Source organism: Notolabrus celidotus, chromosome 9, assembly GCF_009762535.1.
Source record: "Notolabrus celidotus isolate fNotCel1 chromosome 9, fNotCel1.pri, whole genome shotgun sequence".
Taxonomy (NCBI): Eukaryota; Metazoa; Chordata; class Actinopteri; order Labriformes; family Labridae; genus Notolabrus; species Notolabrus celidotus.
Genome location: NC_048280.1, coordinates 15,055,613 through 15,076,660, shown reverse-complemented (window position 1 = coordinate 15,076,660; position 21,048 = coordinate 15,055,613). Strand labels below are relative to the sequence as shown.

Sequence of the window (21,048 nt, the reverse complement as noted above, 5' to 3'; positions counted from 1 at the left end):
TTATGCCGATACTGCACGTGGTAAATATTCAAATAATACTGTTGATTGTTGTTTTCACTGTTTTCATTTACTCCCTTAACTTTGTGCTCTGCTACATTTGCATCCCTTCAAAATAAAAACACTTTTTACTGAAACAGGAAGTAAAGTATAACCATGTGTGACAGAGTGGCACCGTCGCTAACATCGGGCAACGCGCACACACCAACACCGACACACACACACATAACTTTTCCAGTTTCTAACGCCACCATCCTTCTTTCCCTCTCCGTTCAGAGTGTCTTAGGGTGCACACTTTGAAGCTCTATCATTGTTTGAAACATACGTTGTCTTTGTATTTGGGTTGCTGCACTTACCGGCTCGAGCTCAACCAGGTCGTGTCCGGAATGCGCAAACCGAGCGCATCTGGTGCGCACCCTATATGGATGTATGGCGGCCAAAAGTGGCCATGTGACCGTGTTTAATTAATCTTTTTGTTTGTTTTAAATTATGTGTTCGAAATAGGTAAGGAAAATGCCTATGGAAATGTTTGCATTACTCTTTTGATTGTGTGTAAGGTTAGTCGCCTTGAAATGGAATTGAAATATAATTGTTTATGTAATTTCCACCGCCCAGTGCGAGGGGCTACACACTTTAAAAGAGGGCTGGTTTTGGCTCTCTTGGCAGTTGAGCCAAGTTACTGAGCAGGTAATGTCGCTGTGTGTTTTGTTTGATGAACAACCGCTGTTTTCCTTTTTTTGTCAAGAGAGTAACTGGAGTATTCAGATGAGAATCACAAGAACAATTGTAGAGTATCTTCGTTTTTCCACTTTTGTAAATATTTTCTTCCATTGCACTGGGGAGGCCGGCAGCCAATAAAACTATCAAAATTAAGTCTTCCGACTACGCCTGGGTTTTTTCCCACATTATTTTGAGTCCGAAAGGAGGACCCCGCGACACCATGTCAGGCAAAATAAAAGCATAAAACAGCTTCATGGTGCAATCTCTGCTCTCATGCCTCAACTTAACTAGACCACCTTAACTTTTTGTTTTAATCATGAGAAAGTTGTATTGTGAACGCAGCACTTTTGATCATATCATGAGTTGAGTGTTTTGTTTCTTCGTTGTTGAGTATTAATAAAGTGTTTTGGAGTTGACTGAAAGTGCTTTAGACTTCGTCTCTCTCCACAAATAATATCCCTCCATTTTCCTGCACTCTGCTCACTGTCCTCAAAGCATCCTCATGAGATCTCATCACTAATGAAATCAGCGCACCCCTTTAACTAATGTAGCCATGGCGACTATTTCCCAAATGAGCAAGGTGACCTTCTCTGAATGTATTCGGGGAAAATGCAAGCAGATTATGATTCGCATCAAACAGGAAGGATCTATTTCATGCTTAATAAATCTAATTTAATGTACAACTGGCTGCTAAATTGTGCCATGCAGATTAACAGTACACGTCAAGGTGTGGATTGAATTGTGAAAAGGAGGCCGTGGTCAAGCTCCAGGTTCCTTCCTACAGATTTTGGATGAAGACTCTCCTCTCCTTGGGTATGATGGACAGAAAGGAGCTGTTCTTTGTGAAAGCCTCAGAAGGTTTTCTGTCAAGTGTCACTGCTTGTGGAAGCTCCAGTCCCTTTCTGTGGTTCTTAGCCACTTCTTTCTGCAGGAGTGACACTGACATTTTTGATGTTCATGGTGAAATACCTATCTCTCTGGAGTGAGACTTCAAAAAGCACAGCTCAAACAGAGCTAATGGATGTCATAGCAACATTTCAAGCCATGGCTGAGATGGATGTAAGTATTAATACAGATGGCTAATGTTTACACTGTAAAAAAAAAAAAAAAAAAAAAGGTGAAATATTTGAGGGGGTCGATGTGACAGACACAGAAGCACAGGCAGGGAGTAAGTAAGCGCTCTAAAACTGGGCCAGGAGAAGCACATTGCATTTTGAACCAGTTTCACTGCTGAGCTGAAGAGCAAAGATGGACAGACTGGGCGCTAGCAAAACAGAAGGGAGAGCAAATTAAGACTTAGCCTGTCTACATTTGAACTAATAACGGATTACTTTGCTGCAGCGGGTTCTCTTTTAAATTCTACTAAAAAACAACACTGACCACTGAATTTCACAACTCTGTTTTAAAAACCGAAGGTTATAAATCTTCCCTTTAGATCATACCCTCCAGTCCTCCTCTTATTGGACTTCAGAATAACTTTATAAATGTATTTGACATCACCACTGTCTTGTCCTTTTTGAAAGACTTACATGCAAACATCTATTTGACCTGTTTTTACAAACAGTCATATTCAGCTGCTGCACTCCGTACATGAAGATTAATGAAGTTAAATTCCTGCGTGTCAGTTAAGGTCAGGCAACAAACACAAACATTAGTATGCCACTTTGCTAGAAGCTGTTGCCAAGGAATACGACAGCTTTGATTAAGAAACTCATCTTTTTCTATTGCTATTTTTCCAGCTATTGGGGTTTGTTTTTGATACAGTCTAAATTTAGGTTAGACACATTCACATTTTAACTGTCTAACATGCTGGGAAACAGCCATTTGAATTCAAACCTGCAAAAGTAAAGCTTGCATAAAAGGGACAAACTGTTCCTTGCATAGGATAACACTGATTATAAAGATCCACAGGAGTCAGTTTTGTAAAAATAATATTAATCAAAAGTTAACTGTCCATATAAAAGGTGATAAATCAGGCCCGGTTGGAAAGTCTCAGTGGGTTACATAAGTTGTGTGCAACAGAATGGCTTTAAATGATGATGTCACTTGAAAAGATTACAACACAATCTGAAGATTTTCACTAATGGCTCTGTAATAGGAGCCATCCAGCCCAGCCTTTTCATTTTACCCCATGGGTCTAATACAAAATCCATCTCCTGTTAACAAGCAAATGGTCCACAGATGATATATTAGCCAGTCAAATCCCCACAGTGAAATCAGCTCATGAGTCAGAGCTTAAATTGCTACTCCACCTATAATGTTTTAGATATCAAACACACACACACACCCTGTAGGACTGTAAGCCGAGTCCTCCATGACTATCATGAATTCGTGTCACTGGAGAGGAAAAAGGAATCATGATGTCAATGAAAACTTTTCAAACAACTCAGCTGAGCAAAACAACAAACTCTATGTTTCTGCTGTCTATCACTCACGGTCCCTTGCTCTTGGTTTTTCCTAAGTATACTTAGATCTGACCAAACCCACTGCTCTCACTTGCAGCCTGTTCTGTATGCTGTTGTTGTTCACTTTCCAAAGCAGTTCCACATGCAATCTACAAACGGAAGCAGTCCGTTTAGTGCTATTTTAGCAAAACAACGCCTGTTTGTTCTGCCGTACAGATTAAAAAAATTACAACTACAGTCAGCATTTCAAATCTATGTGGAACATGAAAACAAGAGAATCAATTTCTGGGAAAAACAGGAACACAGAAAAACTTGAACATCTGGGAAATTCACCGTAATGTATGTGGGTTTCCTTCAGAATGATTGCAACAATAAAGACAGGGCTTTTTAAAAGTTGATATCTAGATCATATTATACATGAATTATTCATGCATGTCTCCAGACAGGCTTGTTTTCTTTTTCCTCTGTCTCAAGAAAACAAGCATGCAAATTACAGAAGACCTTGTCTCTCTGCAGGGAAGTCAACCATACACCACATGAACTGTGGCATGACTGCTGGTGTTCAATTATGTGTTATTGCTGTGTCACCACAATCACCTTCAACTTAGATTGTTTTTCTCTTAATTACAAGTTTGATTTGATTTACTTTATGACCTTGATAACATCAAAGCTGCCCTGTAAAGGAAGAAAACTCAAAGTGATGTATCTCAGCAAGTATAACTGTGCACTTCCTGCAGCAAGGTGCCCACAAGGCTGCATGCAGCATCACATGCATTATCACATGGTCTGTTATTGATCGAATGGATGGATGAATATGTTGCTACATAGTAAACTTCAGTGTCACTAGTTTAAGTATTGCAGGGTATCTCGTTTCTTACTCACCAAACTTTTGTCACAATTAAATAATAAATTTAAGGAAATTTTAACTAGTAATGAAATATAAATTAATATCAATGTCTCTATGTGACCTACAAATGAGGCCATCAGTGAGAAAACTGATGACTTCCATATAGTTGTTTTTAATGTCTGTAACTACTGACATGTGGTAGGTGTAAAGGGGTGGGTTACAGCATGCTGCAGGAGTAGCCTGTTCACATTTTCAACAGCAAAGATCTCCAAATTCGCCAAAAACAATGCATCCCTGTAACATCCCAAATTTGTCTCTATTTCTTGCTCTTGCTCTCTGCTGTTTAATGTGATCGTCTGCATGCTATAGGACGTCTAACAGTTGAACTGATATCAACCTCAAAGCTGCACAGAGCCTCATTAGTCATGATCAGCCTCAAAGGAAAAATATATCACTCCAATAGGACTCATAATAGTTATATGTTTGGAAAATTTCTCAAGCTATTCAGTATCACAGGGCTTATTTACATAGCTTGCTTTTCACATTGATGTAGGAAGGCTGTGCAAGTGGCGGGGGTGCAGCCCGTTCAGGGTTACTTTCATGTTTCTTTGCCAGATCATGCTGGCTCAGATGTGTGTTCATGGCGTCTCTTCAGATAGGAACTGACAGATATGGCAGGAGACATGTGGGCCTGAGAGGCAAATCATTTGAGGCAAAGATGCTGAAAGAAAAACAGGGATCAATAGACAAAAAAGCAGTGTCCGTGTGAGAGCAAGTGAAAGAAGGAAAGAGACAATAGCAGAGACTGAGGGAAAAGATCAAAACAGTAAGAGAGCCTTGGCGCACAAACTGGCATTGTTGTGTGTCTGTGTTTGTGTCTGTGAATCACAAGATGGAGAAAATATCCGTCTCTTGAGAACACTGATTAGAAGTTAGAAAAAATGGCCCAGTGAAAGAAAACAAAAGGGAAAAGGAATAATCAAAACTGAGGGAAGTAATCTGAGAAACCAAGCACCATGCATGGGCTATTACAGCTTTGCATGACTGACAGTTTCCTTCATTACAGCACAGTGTATGAAAGCCTGATCATGTTCAGAGCCTTAAAGCCTGCTGTCATGTTGGTTATTCTACGTCCATCTCTAGCAGGTGGTTCCTACAGCCCTACGATGTCTTGCAGCCTAATTGCTCCGTTGCAGCAACTTGGTGAGATCACTGGACAGGAGGGTGTGGGAATATGTTCTTCCCTGATGTTGTCGACTTGATCAGCATGCCACTGAAGACGGCAGCAGAGATCCCCACAAGACTTGTTTTATCAATCTCAGCTGCTGTTCACTACCGCTGTTAAGATATCCTAATACCAAACCCTACGGAGGCACCATACCCACCAGTCATTAACAGTCTGGTGTTATGAAACCTTTTTGCTACGTCCTACAGAGAAAATAGGACAAAAGATTTACCTTTAAACTTTATTCTTCTTTGAGAGTTATTAAACTTAATACACCACTGTCCTTAAATCATATAAACTAAAAACCATTGAGGGGATATCCTCATGTCTTGGAGTTAAAAACAGCATTTTATTTACTGTAAGACAATTCATATACCATGTATGCATGGTTTGGTAAAACATACCTTCAGAATCATATAACAATTTAAAATTAAGTTCAGGTTTTTTGCTTAGGAATTGAGATCCACCTGCACTACAACAAGGCCACACCCTCGATGAAATATGAAGCCAGTCTGTAAGAGAAAAAAGCTGCAGTTCACCAAGTGTCAACTAGAGGGCCGGGTCCAAAAGCCAGAAAAATCCACTAGAGAGTATTAAAATGCCTGTCTTTTTTACAGCAGAATTAATTATGTTCACAGGCTACAGGCTAGAAAACATGGTTTATATCTATAGACTTCTTTTTTGTATTTGTGACATTTCTTTATGACTCATCCGTTTGATGATTTTTATGCAGCATTAAGCAAAATCAGGCCTGATTGAGGGTATGGCCCCTGGCCGCAGCAGTGTGCCAGGAGGCTAAACGCACAGCTCCACCTCTTTGCCAGTTTCTGCATTTGACAGAATATAGTGGCTATTTTCGAAACCATCTGCTACATACTACCTAGAAATGTAGTATGCAGTGTGTACTACATGCTACATACTGCGTTTGAAGGTGGTATGTAGTATGATTGCCCTGGTTGATCTGTTTTACAGTATGCCTGGCAAGGCATCGCTAGATTACAGGTTTCGGAAAGAGGAAGTAAACAACGGCCAAGCTAATAGCGAAACAGCTTATTTAGCATCCACTTTTAATTAAAAAGTTTAGAAGTGGTTTATATGGAATTTTATCATTTTTACAGCACCCAAAAGCTGAACTCTTTAAAAAAAAGAAGAAAAAAGAATAAGCAGCACATTAGCGCTGTGCATTGTGGGAAACAGTACGTTAGGGAGAATGGTCTGATGCATACTGAGAAATTTTCTCGAATCAGTACGACATCCAGGAAGTGTTGGTATACTGCAGATTTTGCTCTTGTTCACATACTACATACTGAAATCAGTACTTACTGCTAGTATACCGGGCGGTTTTGAAAACAGCCGTTAGTGTGTGTGTCAGCATTTCCAATATGGCAACCTCCATCTTTGGGCTTCATAACGCCTTTTCAGAATCCAAAGGGTGATGTCACTGAGACCACAGCCCTGTTTTGTACATAATGACGACAACACAAAATTCAATACACCTACCGATGTATTGTGCAGAGTGTTTTTGACTTTGCAGTCTCATTTAAATAGCACTTTTATTAAATGAATCATGTGGAGGAAAATATATGGCATCACATCAATGCATCTTTGAAGACTATTGAACATGATGTAAGTGGTGGAGTTCTGCCACATCAAAACCAAATGCCTTTTTAAAAAGTGTCATCATGGCTGACAAGTAATTTCTGTTTTCTTACCTCTCTTCACAGCTTTAACACAAGACAATCTGACAGAAGTAATCAATAATGCATATGTCTGTACGGTCTCTCTCAAAGGTATCAGCAGGCCTGAGACCAAACCAGCCTCTAGCCCAGCTAGAGTCTTTATCACCCTGTTGAGTGTAATATGATCAGTACAGCACAGCCAGCCAACAGCTCAGGGAATCACCCAGCATCAAGCAGTCTACAGAGGCTTTGGCGTGTAGCCTTTTACAAGGCTGTCCTTCAGAAATGGCTTTCATGCATTTCATCAGCCCAGTGGACGACCAGTGAGGAAGACAGAGCCAGGGGAGAGATATGAAAAGCAAATGCCTGTTCCTGCTGGCACAAATGAGATGACCAGTCCTCTCAGCTTCACTGTTGGAGCTCTGTTTCTATCTGAGATGTCATCATTTCAGCACAGATCCTCTCTTTTAAAAGCTATAAGGTTTTCCTGGAGCCAGTCACACACACTTGCCTATGGCTCCTGCTGGACACTGTCATGTTATCACAACAGATGAATACATTCCCTATGCAGAGTCCCACTCTGCCTATCAAACAGCAGCACTGTACAACAACAGATGTGTGCATTAAAGATTAATGTCACCCTGTGTGAACTTTAATCAGTAGTTTCTTTGGGGGAGACATTCTCTGTACACAACTTATCCAACAAAGACGCATTTTTTGGAAGGTGTTTTGTGTTTTCATCCTGTTTTAATTGGATTGCACAGTGATCACATAAAATTATCCGGCTTAACCTCGAAACAAACAAAGCAACCACTTTCTTTGTTCTGACACTGCAATTAATGGCAATCAATGAAACAGATCTGTGTTGTCACTTCATGCTCCAAAACAGAGCATCAGAGGCTGCTTTACTGTCACAACACTTGGATGTCCAATTGGGGACTGCTTGCAAAATGCACAAAATAATCCCTCTCCCCAGACGGTACTACTCTTTACATTTCTACACCAAGTCCTTTCGAAAAAAAAACATTTACAATATATTCCAGAAACCTTTTGTTATTTAAAACCTTCATCAAACTCGGGGATCAAATCTGACCACTACTGATTAAAAAAATCAGGGCAACAACAGAGCCTTGGTCTCAGGTGTTTCATAAGACTTTAGGTAAGTATAAAGCTGAGCTACAGTTGAAGTATGTCACTTCATACTTGTGATAAGGACAAGGCTGACAGGCAGACTGGCTGAAGCAGTGACTGTATGTAACACTGACTTCTTAATGGGTTATAAGTAGTTGTCAGGTGGCATGGATTTGTATGGTTTGCAATGAGTATTTTTGGTTATGTTCCATTCATTTAGTGAATACAATATAACTATTCCATTCATGTCTATGCAGTAATATTGTATTATTTACTTGAATAGAAATCAGTATGATAATAACTATGATGACACAAAGCATGATTGAGTAAAATTATTTGATGTTTATTTTGATTTTCTCGTTTGATCCGTCTGTTATAATGAAGGAGGCATGCTTTATGACCCGTACTGCAGCCAGTCACCAGGGGGAGTTCTGAAACTCATGGCATCACTGCAGGGGAGCTTTTGTGCCTGTGTTTAATGCAGTCTATGGGTGGATCTCAAAGCTCTTTATGTCCATCCTTGCGTCATTCACTCCCACCAGAGATGTGTGGAAATAAAACCAGAGGATCGAGGAATCGAGGAATCAAGGAGATCTGTATTAAGAGAAATAAGTGAAGTGACGTCAGTTTGTAATGATGACGGCTTTAACGGCTGTTTGTGTCTACACACATGTTCACTGTAATAACTCTGATAAATATAAACAGTGACAGAGCTCTGTCTCTGTGTTTAACCTGTTCAACACACACCTGCAGATGAAGAGAATCTGCTCTCTGTTTATTCTGTCCTGAAGCATTACGGATCGATTCACCGGTAAAATGCCTCATTAATAAATTATTTATTACTTTAAGGGAAAATAGAAACCATGCAACTCTTTTCAAACCCTGTGCTCACTAATGATCAGCCTTATATGAAACTTTATTAACCTGACAGGAAATATAACAAGTGTTTTACGAAGATGAGACAAACTTTCCTGTTACACTTCTCTCCATGATGAAGGAGGAATAACTGATCATGAATATATTCTATCTATGATATTATACTCTATTACTCTATTCCATTAGACAGTGAATCTGACAAAAACAATCAGATATAACATAATCCATCCTCTGTTATACTGAATTTATGATTTTGTGGTCAGTATTTTGTTTTAAAATCTTTAATCTCAGCTCATCACATACAGACTGTTTAGAAAGCGACATATGTTTATGATCTGTTTCAGGGCACCCTTAGTGACTGTTTTAAGGTCCGTCTTATCTCTATTATTAAACTCAGGTGATGCGAGTTTAGAGATGTCCGAGCTGCTGCAGCATCCAATCAGTGAGAGGTATTCGATAAGGGGGCGTGTCTGTCAGAGAAAAGACTTCCGCAAAGTCTGCACTTGTGTTTCCTCGATTATCGCTCCTCCAATCAGTCTCCTCCATCCTCTCTCCTCTAGCAGCGTTAAGAGCTGTGGGACACCACTTAAGATGGCTAGTCGGTAACTACTTCCTGTCCGGCGGAGGAGCGAGGAGGGAGGAGACTGAAGTTAAGAGCTTTAAGATCCACTCTATGTTTGTAACACATCCAGAAGTGGCATGCAGAGATCAGAGCAGCACTATCATCTGTCAGTCTAACACACATATGAATGACCTTTATGTTTCCCCTGCAGTAGCTGTGGCTTTACTTCATGTTTGATGGTACAAAATTGATTTCCAGCCTCAGTGTGTCTGCTTCAGTAACTTCCTAATGCACATGCTTATCTTTCAAAGCCTTGGCAAGTCAAAGAAGCGCATACTCAATAATACAACTTATTTTTTGCCTGAAAGCACAAGTCAATAAGACCTAAAGGAGAGGCTGCATTGGTATAATTATTAGCTCTACCTGCCTTTCATAGTACTGTCACACTAATCACAATAAAATAACTTCTCAGTCATGACCCTGTTCATTAGTCAATGTAATGTTCAAAAGTAATTACTGATAATGGAATGTCTAGAACCATGTCCATTATGTGCTCATTACCACGTTGTGGACATCTTTGACATGCCTGGTAGCACAGCCGTACAGAAGACATGTATAGAGCTTGTTCTGTATGACTATGTGTCTGTGAGTATGGCTGAGGTTATATATAGCAATGTACCCAATAGCAGTTCCTGCTTTTCTCTCACTAACACCCTCGGGATCCAGGGACATAGCCAGGGGGTTATGCTTTCATACTGGCTAAAAACCTAACCCTTGCAATGACAGCCGCAGGAGGAGGGGGGCGGAGCGGGGGACCAGCTGGAGAGAAATCAGCAACTGTAGTAAAGCGGGAGGAAAGGAGTACGTTTTCCAATCTGCTGCTGCTCAGGAGACAAACTGTCCTAAAAGGAGCCGACTCCATCCACTCTGTGTTTCATCATATTCTGTCTTGACATTTCCGTTTTCACCACCTCACATCGCCAAATCTTGATTAGGATTTGACAGAGAGAAGTGAACTAATGGTTCTCCTCTTCATAGACATCTCCACAGATAAAGAAAAACCCCCTGCAGTGTCCCTGGCAGGGATGGACAAGCAGTAGGACAGGAATGGGATAAATGCCATCTCCTCGTCACACAATGCTCCAGATTCTTGCTGAGGTCTCACGGAGGCCTTGAGCTGCATCCCGGCTCTGCCTACATTGTGACACATTTGGGTGATGTGTTTTACCTTGGGGGCTGCTGGACCTTGCACTAAACCAGCCGCTCGGCCACACACACAGCAGCGTCTGCAGTCCTCAGAGAGAGGGAGGGAGATTTGCTGTCTCTCTCTATACACAGGATTGATATCAACTGAAAGTGTTGAGCAAGTAGCTGGCTCCTCTTATTAGTTTTCTACTGGGACACTGCCTCAGAAGTTGTTTAGATCTGTCTCTTACAATCAGGAAACATGTCTTGTGTATCTGACTCACAGCAACAACTTGATTGCTAAGTTTTTCATTTGACGGTATGTGACGTGCTGCTGCCTTTTAATTCAAAAAGTCAATTTAGTGCATTGCTGAATCTTAGAAAAAAAATAACAGAAATAAATCAGACACCAGCTCTGTTGAAAGGCCTACTATATATGCAAAACATATCTCTAGCCAAAGAGGAGGGGTTACCCGCCTTCCATTAGTGTAGCTGCTTGCTCACAAAGGCCACCGAAAGGCTGTTAAATCAATGCAACTGATGCAATAAATGCCAGAAGGGTAAGCTTGTGTTTGAACGATACAATCAATAAGGCGATATATACCAAACAACATTGTTTGTTCGATGAAACAACGGCTCATGCATTTTAAATATCTGTGAATCATTTTTGAGGTTTCAGAAAAACTTCATTTAAGCAGAAAGAAAAGCCCCGATGAGGCGGAGCTGCATTTACTTTACACATTCACTGCAGCTGTTTTTCTTTTAAGCAACAGCTGCTTTTCTGATTGCTTTGCAAGGTGTTGTGCATCATATAATCATCTGCATTGTTACTGTAATCAGTGTGTGTGATGACAGGATTGTATAGTAAGATTCTTAATATAAAGTGAGTTCATTTACATGACTGATGAAAGCTGCTGTGAGTCACAGCGCTTGAAAGCCTGCACACCAACAGATGGTTGAACATAAAACAACACCATCAATCTATTTATCCACTACAAATAACAGTGTGTCGGCCTGTGGAGTTTAAAGGGCAAACTCTCTCCTAAGTAGGAGTTAATGTCCCTGCATAGGCACTGGAGTGCAACGTGTAACATACAGTACGTCATAAGAGTCGTCTTTAGATTTCTTTAGTTTGATCTATGATTCAATTACCTCCTGAAGCAAACGGAAAGTGCAGGAATGGTCTTGGGTGCATTAATATTCCCTGTTAAATTTCACTTACTTACGGTAAATATAATTAATGCAACACTTTCATATGAAGGGTGTTTTAGTGCAGCACACCACTTTGCAATGTCACTTCCATCTGTGCTCTCATTATTCCCTCCCTCCCTCCCTCCTTCCTTTCCTTCCTCCTTCTTGGTTTCTCCTCCATGTGACTGCTCTGCTTCTGTGACAGGGACCATTCTGTCTGTCGGCTAGATTTCTGTAGTTCACTGGTGAGTGGACCTGCAGGCGACTATCACTCACATATTAACCACCTTTTTATAGTAAAGGAAGAAAGACTGAGGGAAGCAGTGAAGTGTTTGACAAAAACCTAAATCTGATACAGTCACTTAAGCCAGAGAGCTGAGGTGACCTTCTCAGATTTCATTTTAGTTGCTCTCTTTTTTCTCTCCATCCTTCCCAGAACAAGTGAGTAATTAGAGCAGAAACATTTCCCCAACCGCCCGGGCTGCCAGAGTGCAAAGCTGCTTCTGTGACTATCTGTATGCAGGCAGGCTTCCCTGAAACATTGCTGTCTTCGTTTTACAGTAGCTGCTCTGTTCCGGAAACATCTGAGGAAACAGCACTTTTCATGGGAGCCCTGGGATTATCCATGTTGTCATGTGCGGTGAGTCAGATTATGGTGTCACATCAGAGAGTATGTGCACTGTCTAGCAGTGGTGGTGTAAAGCCCTGCTCCTCACAGGGAGCAGAAGGGTAATTTCACTGAACAAACATGAACACCCCTGTGATCTAAAGCTAAGAGCTATTAATCCCTGAGGATCACTAAACACTAGTTTAATAAAGATACAAGGAGGCTGCCTGTGTGTGTGTTGCGTTCAGAGCTCTTACCTGCCTTTGGTTAACGCCTATCTTTCATTGCAATACGTCTCCTTTGTCAGTCTGAGCGTGTCTTTGGAGGTTCTGTCATTCAGGTTTGAATCTACACGGAGTGCATCCCTGTCTGATAAATGTGTCAGTTTTACACTAACGAAGAAATGTTAGTGTCTGTGGTGTTTAACTACCTCTTCATGACCCTTTCTGGACTTTACTTTCCGGGGAAATCCAGCCCCCCTTCCAGGTTGTGAATCTTTCCGACTGAAATGAAAGTGGCAACTGTGAGCCCTTCTAAACTGTACAACTATTTAAACACAGAGAAGTCGCTGGATATGGTGATTTAAAGTGCGAAGAAACAAGAAGCGAGACAATTTTATAGCTGTAATTGTTATCTTTCTATTTTATCTTTTGGACATCGACCGATAAAGCGTATACTTTCTCCACCTTATCCAGACCATACTAGTAGTACACATAGCGAACGCCCCCCAGTGTGTAACAAAAAGTGCTCTAAAAAGGTCGAGCACAGACTGAGCCAAAAAGACGTAGTGAATGTCCTTAAAGTTCGGACTAAATCCGAGCCAAAACACTTAAAAGCCATCGCGCATCAGTCATGCACACAACGCCCATCATCAGCTCCATCGAGGCAAATTAGAAAGAGAGACAAAACAAGGAAAAGCTGTTTTCCCCTTTTGCCCTTACCGTCGAAGACCTTGAAAGGACGACGGCCAAGACATCCTGGATTTCTTCAGCCCGGGTCGGTGCCCCGTATCCACCGCGTAAGTCCGGTCCATGTTCCTCGGGTTGAGGTATCTCTCGGTGTCCGAAAAGCCTCTTTGTCTCACGCGGTCGTTCTTGCGCACTACCAGTGCGTGGTGGAGCGGAGAGAGCGTTGCCGGATTCTGCTGCCTCCACAGATGTTTGGGCGCCTTCGCACTCACGCCGGTTCCGCCGCCGGCCACCAAAGACGCCGTACCCACTTGACTGCACGTAGGGTCCATCCTATTCGCCACTTTAGTTTAGATTTTTTTGTAAGCTATAGATTTCAATAAAATAAACACTTTAGGAGTATTCAATGGGACCGTGATGGGAGGAGAATAGACTGGAGTAAAGGTGTTTTACTAGAATTTGAAAATGATCCCCTGTATCCAAATTTTAACCCTTGGGGTAATTCAAATAACTTTTTAGTCGTCCACTGTTTATGCTTCACGTCCAGTTTCTCTTTTGGAACTCATGTGACAAGTTTAACTCCATGAACTGTATCCTCATTGTCCTGCGTAAAAACATTGGACGGAGCCAAAAATGAATCCATTTACGCATCACGGTAACACCTCGAAAACAGCGGTTTGGAACAGAGAAATGTCCCTGAACGAGAAGCTGTCAATCGTGTTTGGTATCCAAGTACTCGTGGCTTCCCTCGTGCACGCCCATCTGAGCAAAGTGCAGCGATAGACAGAGTGCAAAATGTTCAGAACAGGTCGGTCCACACCAGCGGATGATGGTCCCTCCACAATATCACACAAACTTCAAAACAAAACCGAGGCTGATGCTCACTGGACGCAAAGTGAGTGGAAACCAATCCAGACATGTCAACACTGTTCTCCCCTCTTCAAGTCCCTTGCAGGAACAGGCGGCGACGGGATATAGGGAACAGGATAGTACATTAAACATGAGGGACCCACCCAAAGCACCTCCCCTGAAAGCCTCTATGAGGGGAGAGCAGGAGGTTGGAGTGGGCAAAGAGCCAGGTGGATAAATCATCCAAAAACACTACATCAGCTGTGTTATTCAGAGGTTGCTTTATCACAGTAATGATTCCTAATCAGGGATATATTTGTAACTGCAGGCATTAAACGCACCACCGGTGTATCAAGCCCACCTTTAAAGTGATTGATTAAACTGGGGGTTATTTCAGGATGGAGGTCTGTGCCTGTGATTTGCATTTGCAGAGGAATATTGTTTCATCTCCCCTCCTTTGTCCTGTTTGTCATCATTTCCAGGGAAAAAAAGGGGACTTTCAGGGAAGACTGCTCTCATTCCTCCCTCTCCCTGCACCCTCCTTGCAGCTAAAGCCCATTAATCTGGAAACTAACAGTGTGGGGAATGCAATCTCTCCTGCTGTAACAGCAGAAATGTAATCTCCACTGAAAAAAGGTGACTTAAAGCAGAAGTGGCAGGTAAGTGTGATGATGGTGGGACACGGCACAGTGAATAAGAGCACATGTGTGCTATGCATGAGCAGCTCATGTGTGGACTTAGTGTTTGTCCACTTTTACAGCACCGGCAGGGATGCACAAATACAGCACTATCAGCAGAAGAGAATATTGTGCACATACTGAGAACTGCCCTGAAACCTCATCTGTATGCTTTTTGTACTGTCTCATTATTGAGTAATTCCAGGTCTACTCCTGTGTTTGTTTTCTTCTCTTAAGATAATGGATAATGGCTGAAATAACTATTAGTGTGGTTGGTAATTAGTAATTCCACCTGATCTGTATCTGTGTCAATACTGACCTTATAAAACAGAGCAGGTACTCAGTCCAACCAGACTGATTCACAGAGAGAATAGTTTTTCAGTCACAATACGATTTTATAGACCTGCAAGAATAACAGTAATTACAGTTTTCACAATGTTGGTGTATAGCTGTCTCTACTTTTAGTTTAAAAGCCATGTCTAATGCAGTTTTCTGCTGCCTTAACACAAATGAATGAACCAAATTTATTTCCCACAGTGACCTGTACAGAATGCTAATTAAAAAGAGAGAAACAGCACTGCTATTCTATTGGTAGACATATAAAACAAACTGAATTTAGTCGCAGTTACTAGTAGGATAAAGTATCAGGAGATAAAAGTCCTGATTTGTATCTACATCTATAAAATGAAACTGACTCTTGGGATGTTGTGTCAGTGTTTCAGGCAGTATTCAACCGAACTATGGATATTTGAACTGCCTTTTTCTTGTATCCATTTATATCTTAAGTGTTTATGTACTCAACACGAGACTTCTTCCATTATTTCCCTCTGTTACAGTATTTATACTTCCAGACAATAAGGCTCTCTGGGACTTGAAACTACCAACACAATCAATGGTGATTTATTTTGAGACTATAAGTGCTATGTATTATGTCAAAATCTCTAACCATGGATGTTACATGGCTGTGGTACTATCAAAAGAGCATCAGCAATATTTATTGTTTTTCCAGGTGAAGACGGTGAGATTTCATGCAGCCTCATTTAACTGCATTCAAAGCTAATGTGACTGAACGCACTCCACAGACGCAGCTTGAGCGTTGTTAGGCTCATGTTCTGTATTTAATGGTCCAGGTCTATATATTTCTTACTCACAGCTCTGCTGAATTATAGATGAATTGAGCCTGAAGTGTAGTTAAGATGCATGTCCTTTGTTTAAATTACCTCATCATGCATTTTTCTTCTCCTGCCACTCCATAATTTCTCCCATATTGCTCATACCTTGTAGGCGTTGTCATACAAAAGCAGTCAAATTAGCTTGTAGTGGCGTTGACATGGTGGAGAGTGACTGATGCTTTAATATGTAGGGTTTTGTTTGCAGTCAGAAAAGGCTGCATAATCACAAATCACTTGGATTTCACTTTAGAGCTTATTTTTTAAGTTCTGCCTGCTCATGGTTTGAAAAATAGATAAAGAAACATTTTTAAGTTTTCCTCAAACAGGAAGATAAAACAGAGGTAAGCAAAGAAAAATCAAAGCAGTCCATATCACTGTCTGATTAAAGAAGATGGTGACAGGCCATATCCTGCCCTTGTCCTCCTATGAATAATTGCACAACTCCCTTTCAATTTACCCCAACCCTCATCCTGCCAATGTGACATGATTTCAAATATCGGTCAGTTTAACACCCTTGGGCTAAGTTTGCCCTTTCTAAAGCTAACATTAGAATGAGAAGATGGGCAGGCGATACATCTTTTCACTTTTGACTGCAGGTATGTTATTCAGCTTGGACTGTTCTTCTTCATTGTGGCTTATAGTTTTGTCTGTGAAAATATTAAGAACATTGTTGCTTTGTAATGCACATGGATTCAGAAAAATGTCAGAAACAAATACAATACTTGGAGTTCCAGGAATCAACGTGTTCATGATATTTTAGCAGTAATTTGGAAGCAGAGGAACCTATTTCAGTCCAGTAGTACATCAGAGTTGCCATGAAAATTGTTCTGCCTGTCTGCAATTGTTATTCAGCACTTAGTGACACTGGCATTACTTGTTTTCCTGGAAGACGCAAGTCAATAACACTTTATTCTTGTTTATAAAGTCTGTCTGCTTGTAATATATTCTCTAATTAAAGCAGTTCTAACAATCTTGGGCCTACTTAATAAGCTATACCTCACCGCTCTTTTTGACTGTTGTTTTCTGGTCCCGTCATATGTGGAAAAAACAGATGAAAAGCCAAGACGGGAAGAAGTATTGGGGGGGCAAAGAGTAAGCTGATGTATTTTCTTTCTCATCCTCCACATGATGAGGCATTGAACTGTGATATGCAGGTAGCAGGACCATGATGATGGAGATACAGAGCCTTTTGAAGCATGCAATCATGATCAAAGACCACGCAGAGAAGCACCACTTTCTAGTTGATTGACAGGTCACAATACTAACCCAGGACAATGGGGATTTTCCACAGAAAGATAGGTGTGACCTCTGAATTTACAAGCTATTTTCCAACTGTCTGGATATATTTCTGGATTGCTCACCGAGTAAAATTATGACATCCTCGCTGGACCACTGTCTTTGATAACGAATGCTGCTTGGTATGTTTGTTTCTGTCTCTCCTCAGAGAATGAAGTTGGTTGGAGACTCGGAGTCTGTCCCTGCCAAACCTCATTTCATCTTAACTGCTCTGATACATTCTCCAGTGAGTAGGGTGTGATTCTTTTCTCAGCTGTTGTATGCTCATGTTTTCCAAGCATGTGTGACTGTGAGTGCACACTTAAAGCACTGCTGAAGATTTCTCATACATTTTGTACCGTGTTTAAAACTGAGAAAAACCTTAAAACTTAGATTTTGAGGTCAAAAAGTTTAAATAATTATACAAATAAATAAAGCCACATACAAAATACTGTGTAGAAAAGGTTTTCAAGAATAAAAGGGAACAGGTCTTCACTGTCATTTCCTGTGTGAAGCTGCATTTATCTTGTTTATCAGGTTTCAAATGCTGAATTACATTCCCTGTTAAGATTTGCAAGTGACAGTGGTGACAAAAATAAATCCACAGGCTTGTTATTTGATGAGTCATGCTCCTTACAGCATGCAGTCAGCCATGATTTACATACCAGTGGTTGGCATGTTGTGGGTCGCATGCTTTGAATTTCTGCCAACCAATTTCAGAATCAGACCATAATTGATGTCCTATATTTCCACCAGCCATTGCTTTCTAAGAATATCACTGCATTATGTCACTCGATATGCAGAAGCGTGGGAGGTGTTCAGGTAATCCATCACAGTCAATACCCTCAGCATTACAAATGTACTCAAAAACAAATATTATGATTCATCAACACTCAGGTCCTGCACCTCCATCATTTAAATGTCCAATATGTTAGATTAAAGGGTATCTAATAGAAAAAAATCCATTAAATATTCAGATGTATGTTTCATTAGTGGATATTCAACTGGAAGAAGAACCAATGTGCTTTTCCCACCTTACAATGAGCTCTTTTAAAACAGAGGGAGTATGTCTAGTCCACAAAGCCAGTCATATTACACTGCAAGGTTTCTACAGAAGCGCAGACCAACTGCATACCAGCTTCAGGGTGGGCTTTTTGCGTTGTTTACAAAATGAGGGATAAGCCACACAATACATAGATGCTAATCTTAACCACCTTTAAATGATTAATGATAACATTTAAACCTGTAAGATGAGTGTCAGGTACTTAACAGGAGACATTGTATGTCCTCAGTCACTTCTTGCTGCTGCTGTATTGATCCATCAAACCACTCCACTCTGCTCACCTCCTCAGGTCTAATTACCCAATCCACTGACAGGTGTTTTGTTCGTGAAAAGACACACTCACACAATCGACCTACCTGCTAGTGTCAGCGGAGGTGATTGCGATGAGTGGAGGGGTGCGCAGTGGCAGTGTTGTTGGCCGTGGTGGAACTGTGACTGTGTCTGACTCCGACTTGCGATCCAGGTAGTACTGCTCTGCCTGTCTGAAGGCCAGAGGGGGCAGCTGGACTGTGCGGCAAGAAAGCCTCCGAACCAGGAAGGGCTCCATGCAGGTGATCGGCCCCGGCTCTGGGGAGTCGGATGACTCATCGGACACCTGGGTGAGGAGGAAGAGAGGGTGGGTGACTTTACATTGGAGCACCTGAAGAAGATAGACACACTCTGAATCTGAATATAAAGAAAACATATTCTACAGTTAACCCAGAAACTCTCAAAGATGCAAAGGGAAAAGGAGAAAAAATGAATGTAGAGAAAATAATTCCAGCTTTTGGTGAAGACATTTTAATACCCACGAACATCAATGTCCAGACGATGGTTGTGGTTCAAGTTATCATCAGACTTCAAGACTCAGCAGAAACCAATATTTAAGAGGAAAGAAAATGTATTTGCTATAGCCATGAAAGACCATAAAAAAAACAGTGCACATTGTAAGTTTGGTCTTTCTTTGAACAACATTGCTTATCTGTGAAGTCAAGGTTCCCCAGGCTTCTAAGAAATTCATTTCATTTTAAAATAAATCCAGCGGCTTCAATCTGGTGCTACTGCCACTTAAAAAGTTTTCACTGCTTCTTTTCAATCTCCTTGAGGAAAAAAATAATACTGAGTCAGTGTTTCAGGAGTTCCAACTGTCCCTGACAGTTCTTCTGATCTCTGGGGCATCGTTAGTTTAACCCTCCTGTTATGTTGTTGGTCAAATTGACCCTTTTTAAAGTCTATTTTAGGCAATATATGCCTTCCAAACTGTGACAGAAGAGTTGTTGTGTTAATTTATCAACATCACTACATAAAGAAAAAAATTCAAAATGTAAAATAAAATAAACAAAAATCTAAGTCATGTAAAACTATTGTATTTATATTTAGGGCTTTCCAATGTACATTAAAAACAGTTTTAACATTATTTTTAATTAAAAAATGAGTGAGTTATCCTCATGGAACTTTGATATGTGGGAATTATAGAACACCAATGGACCAAATCTTGATTTAAATGGTTAGTTGTAGTTAGTAGTTAATAATTACATTTAAAAAAAATGTGTATTTGGATTTTTTGGGTTCTGACACTTTTGGATAATTGAATATGCCCTGGGTCAAATTGACCCAGGAACATTATTGCTGATCTAGAGAAACGAACATAACAGGAGGGTTAATATACATGATACCTTCATTACAATTATTACAGTTGTGGATACACCGAAGTAAAGCAGATGCAGTCTGTTACAGCAACCCTGTAGTAAATTCCACCTGAAGAAAGTCATTATGATACATTTCTGTTGAAACTGTAAAAAGGAATAGATTCAACCCTGTTAATTTTTGGGAAATATGATGGGGTTCCATTGTTGAGTCATACAGACAGTTCATGAATGATAAAATGTTCCTTATGATAAAATAAATCTCAACTTTGACCTTAATTTGGCACTGTTGGTTTCAATGATCACACATTCATCATACCACAGCCTCCACAAAAACAGTTTAAATGAAGAGTCCTTTGCCAGACTGTTGTTTTAGCTTTAGCTTGGTGTACCTCAGATGGTCAACTTAGCATCAAATATTGTCAACAAGGGAGCTAGCCACAGCACAAATCTGAAGACTGTCATTAGATCCATATATGCTTTCTCATCAGAATTATAAACATTGACATAAAAATGAGGTGTTACTTGGTAGTACTACTCATATCTTTTAACTTGATACCACATGTGTCTGTCAAGATACCAACATTTTGGATATCAATATGTCTGCACCAAAGTTCAAACGCTGATACCTGTTTTGGTTCCAATGCAAGAAAAATTAACAGCACACCATTGTTAACTAGGTCAAACTGTTAATGTGTCGTAGATCTATTATTGGTAATTCTACTGACTGATTAGGATTTGTTTATTCATATTTTAGTGTTTACAATCACAACTTCTACTTCGTCATTTGCTGTATTTCCCTGTTTGTTACACACTTTGCAAGAAGCCAAACATTTCAGTTGTTTATTATTCTAAATGTTATTTGTGAAGTTTCATTGAGTGATTTGCAGCCATGCTGTGTGGGAGAATATGATGTGTTTATAATGCACTTCAAAAAATACGGCCACACATTTCAGCTGCATTGAAATCAGCTGACAACTTTGTTATTGGAAAAGGTAATGAATGGTTTAAAACAGCAATCAAAAAAGCTACATTTGTATAATAAGAATGCTGA

The 21,048-nt window shown here is 40.5% G+C and overlaps 1 protein-coding gene and 2 long non-coding RNA genes across 6 annotated transcripts in view; 1 reads left to right on the top strand and 2 right to left on the bottom strand.

Moving 5' to 3' along the window:
• Nucleotides 1-21,048, bottom strand: part of pde4d (phosphodiesterase 4D, cAMP-specific) — a 210,160-nt gene that overhangs the window by 153,662 nt on the left and 35,450 nt on the right. For 2 of the 3 annotated variants that reach the window (XM_034692165.1, XM_034692163.1), the window contains one exon: nt 18,726-18,964. In XM_034692165.1, coding sequence (XP_034548056.1) covers nt 18,726-18,964 — 239 coding nt within the window. Of the gene's footprint in view, nt 1-13,366; nt 13,666-18,725; nt 18,965-21,048 lie in introns of those variants that run through there. The other variant, XM_034692164.1, reaches the window with a different exon arrangement.
• LOC117818993 lies at nt 8,327-12,837 on the bottom strand. Its single transcript, XR_004632422.1, has 2 exons — nt 12,683-12,837; nt 8,327-8,598 (listed from the first exon to the last, which is right to left on the bottom strand). It is a non-coding gene; the product is annotated as an uncharacterized LOC117818993 (long non-coding RNA).
• LOC117818992 lies at nt 13,209-19,515 on the top strand. Of its 2 annotated transcripts, XR_004632421.1 has the most exons (4): nt 13,209-13,443; nt 14,665-14,841; nt 17,476-17,553; nt 18,659-19,515. It is a non-coding gene; the product is annotated as an uncharacterized LOC117818992 (long non-coding RNA). The 2 variants fall into 2 exon arrangements; XR_004632420.1 differs by lacking the exon at nt 18,659-19,515 and having other exon boundaries at nt 17,476-17,673.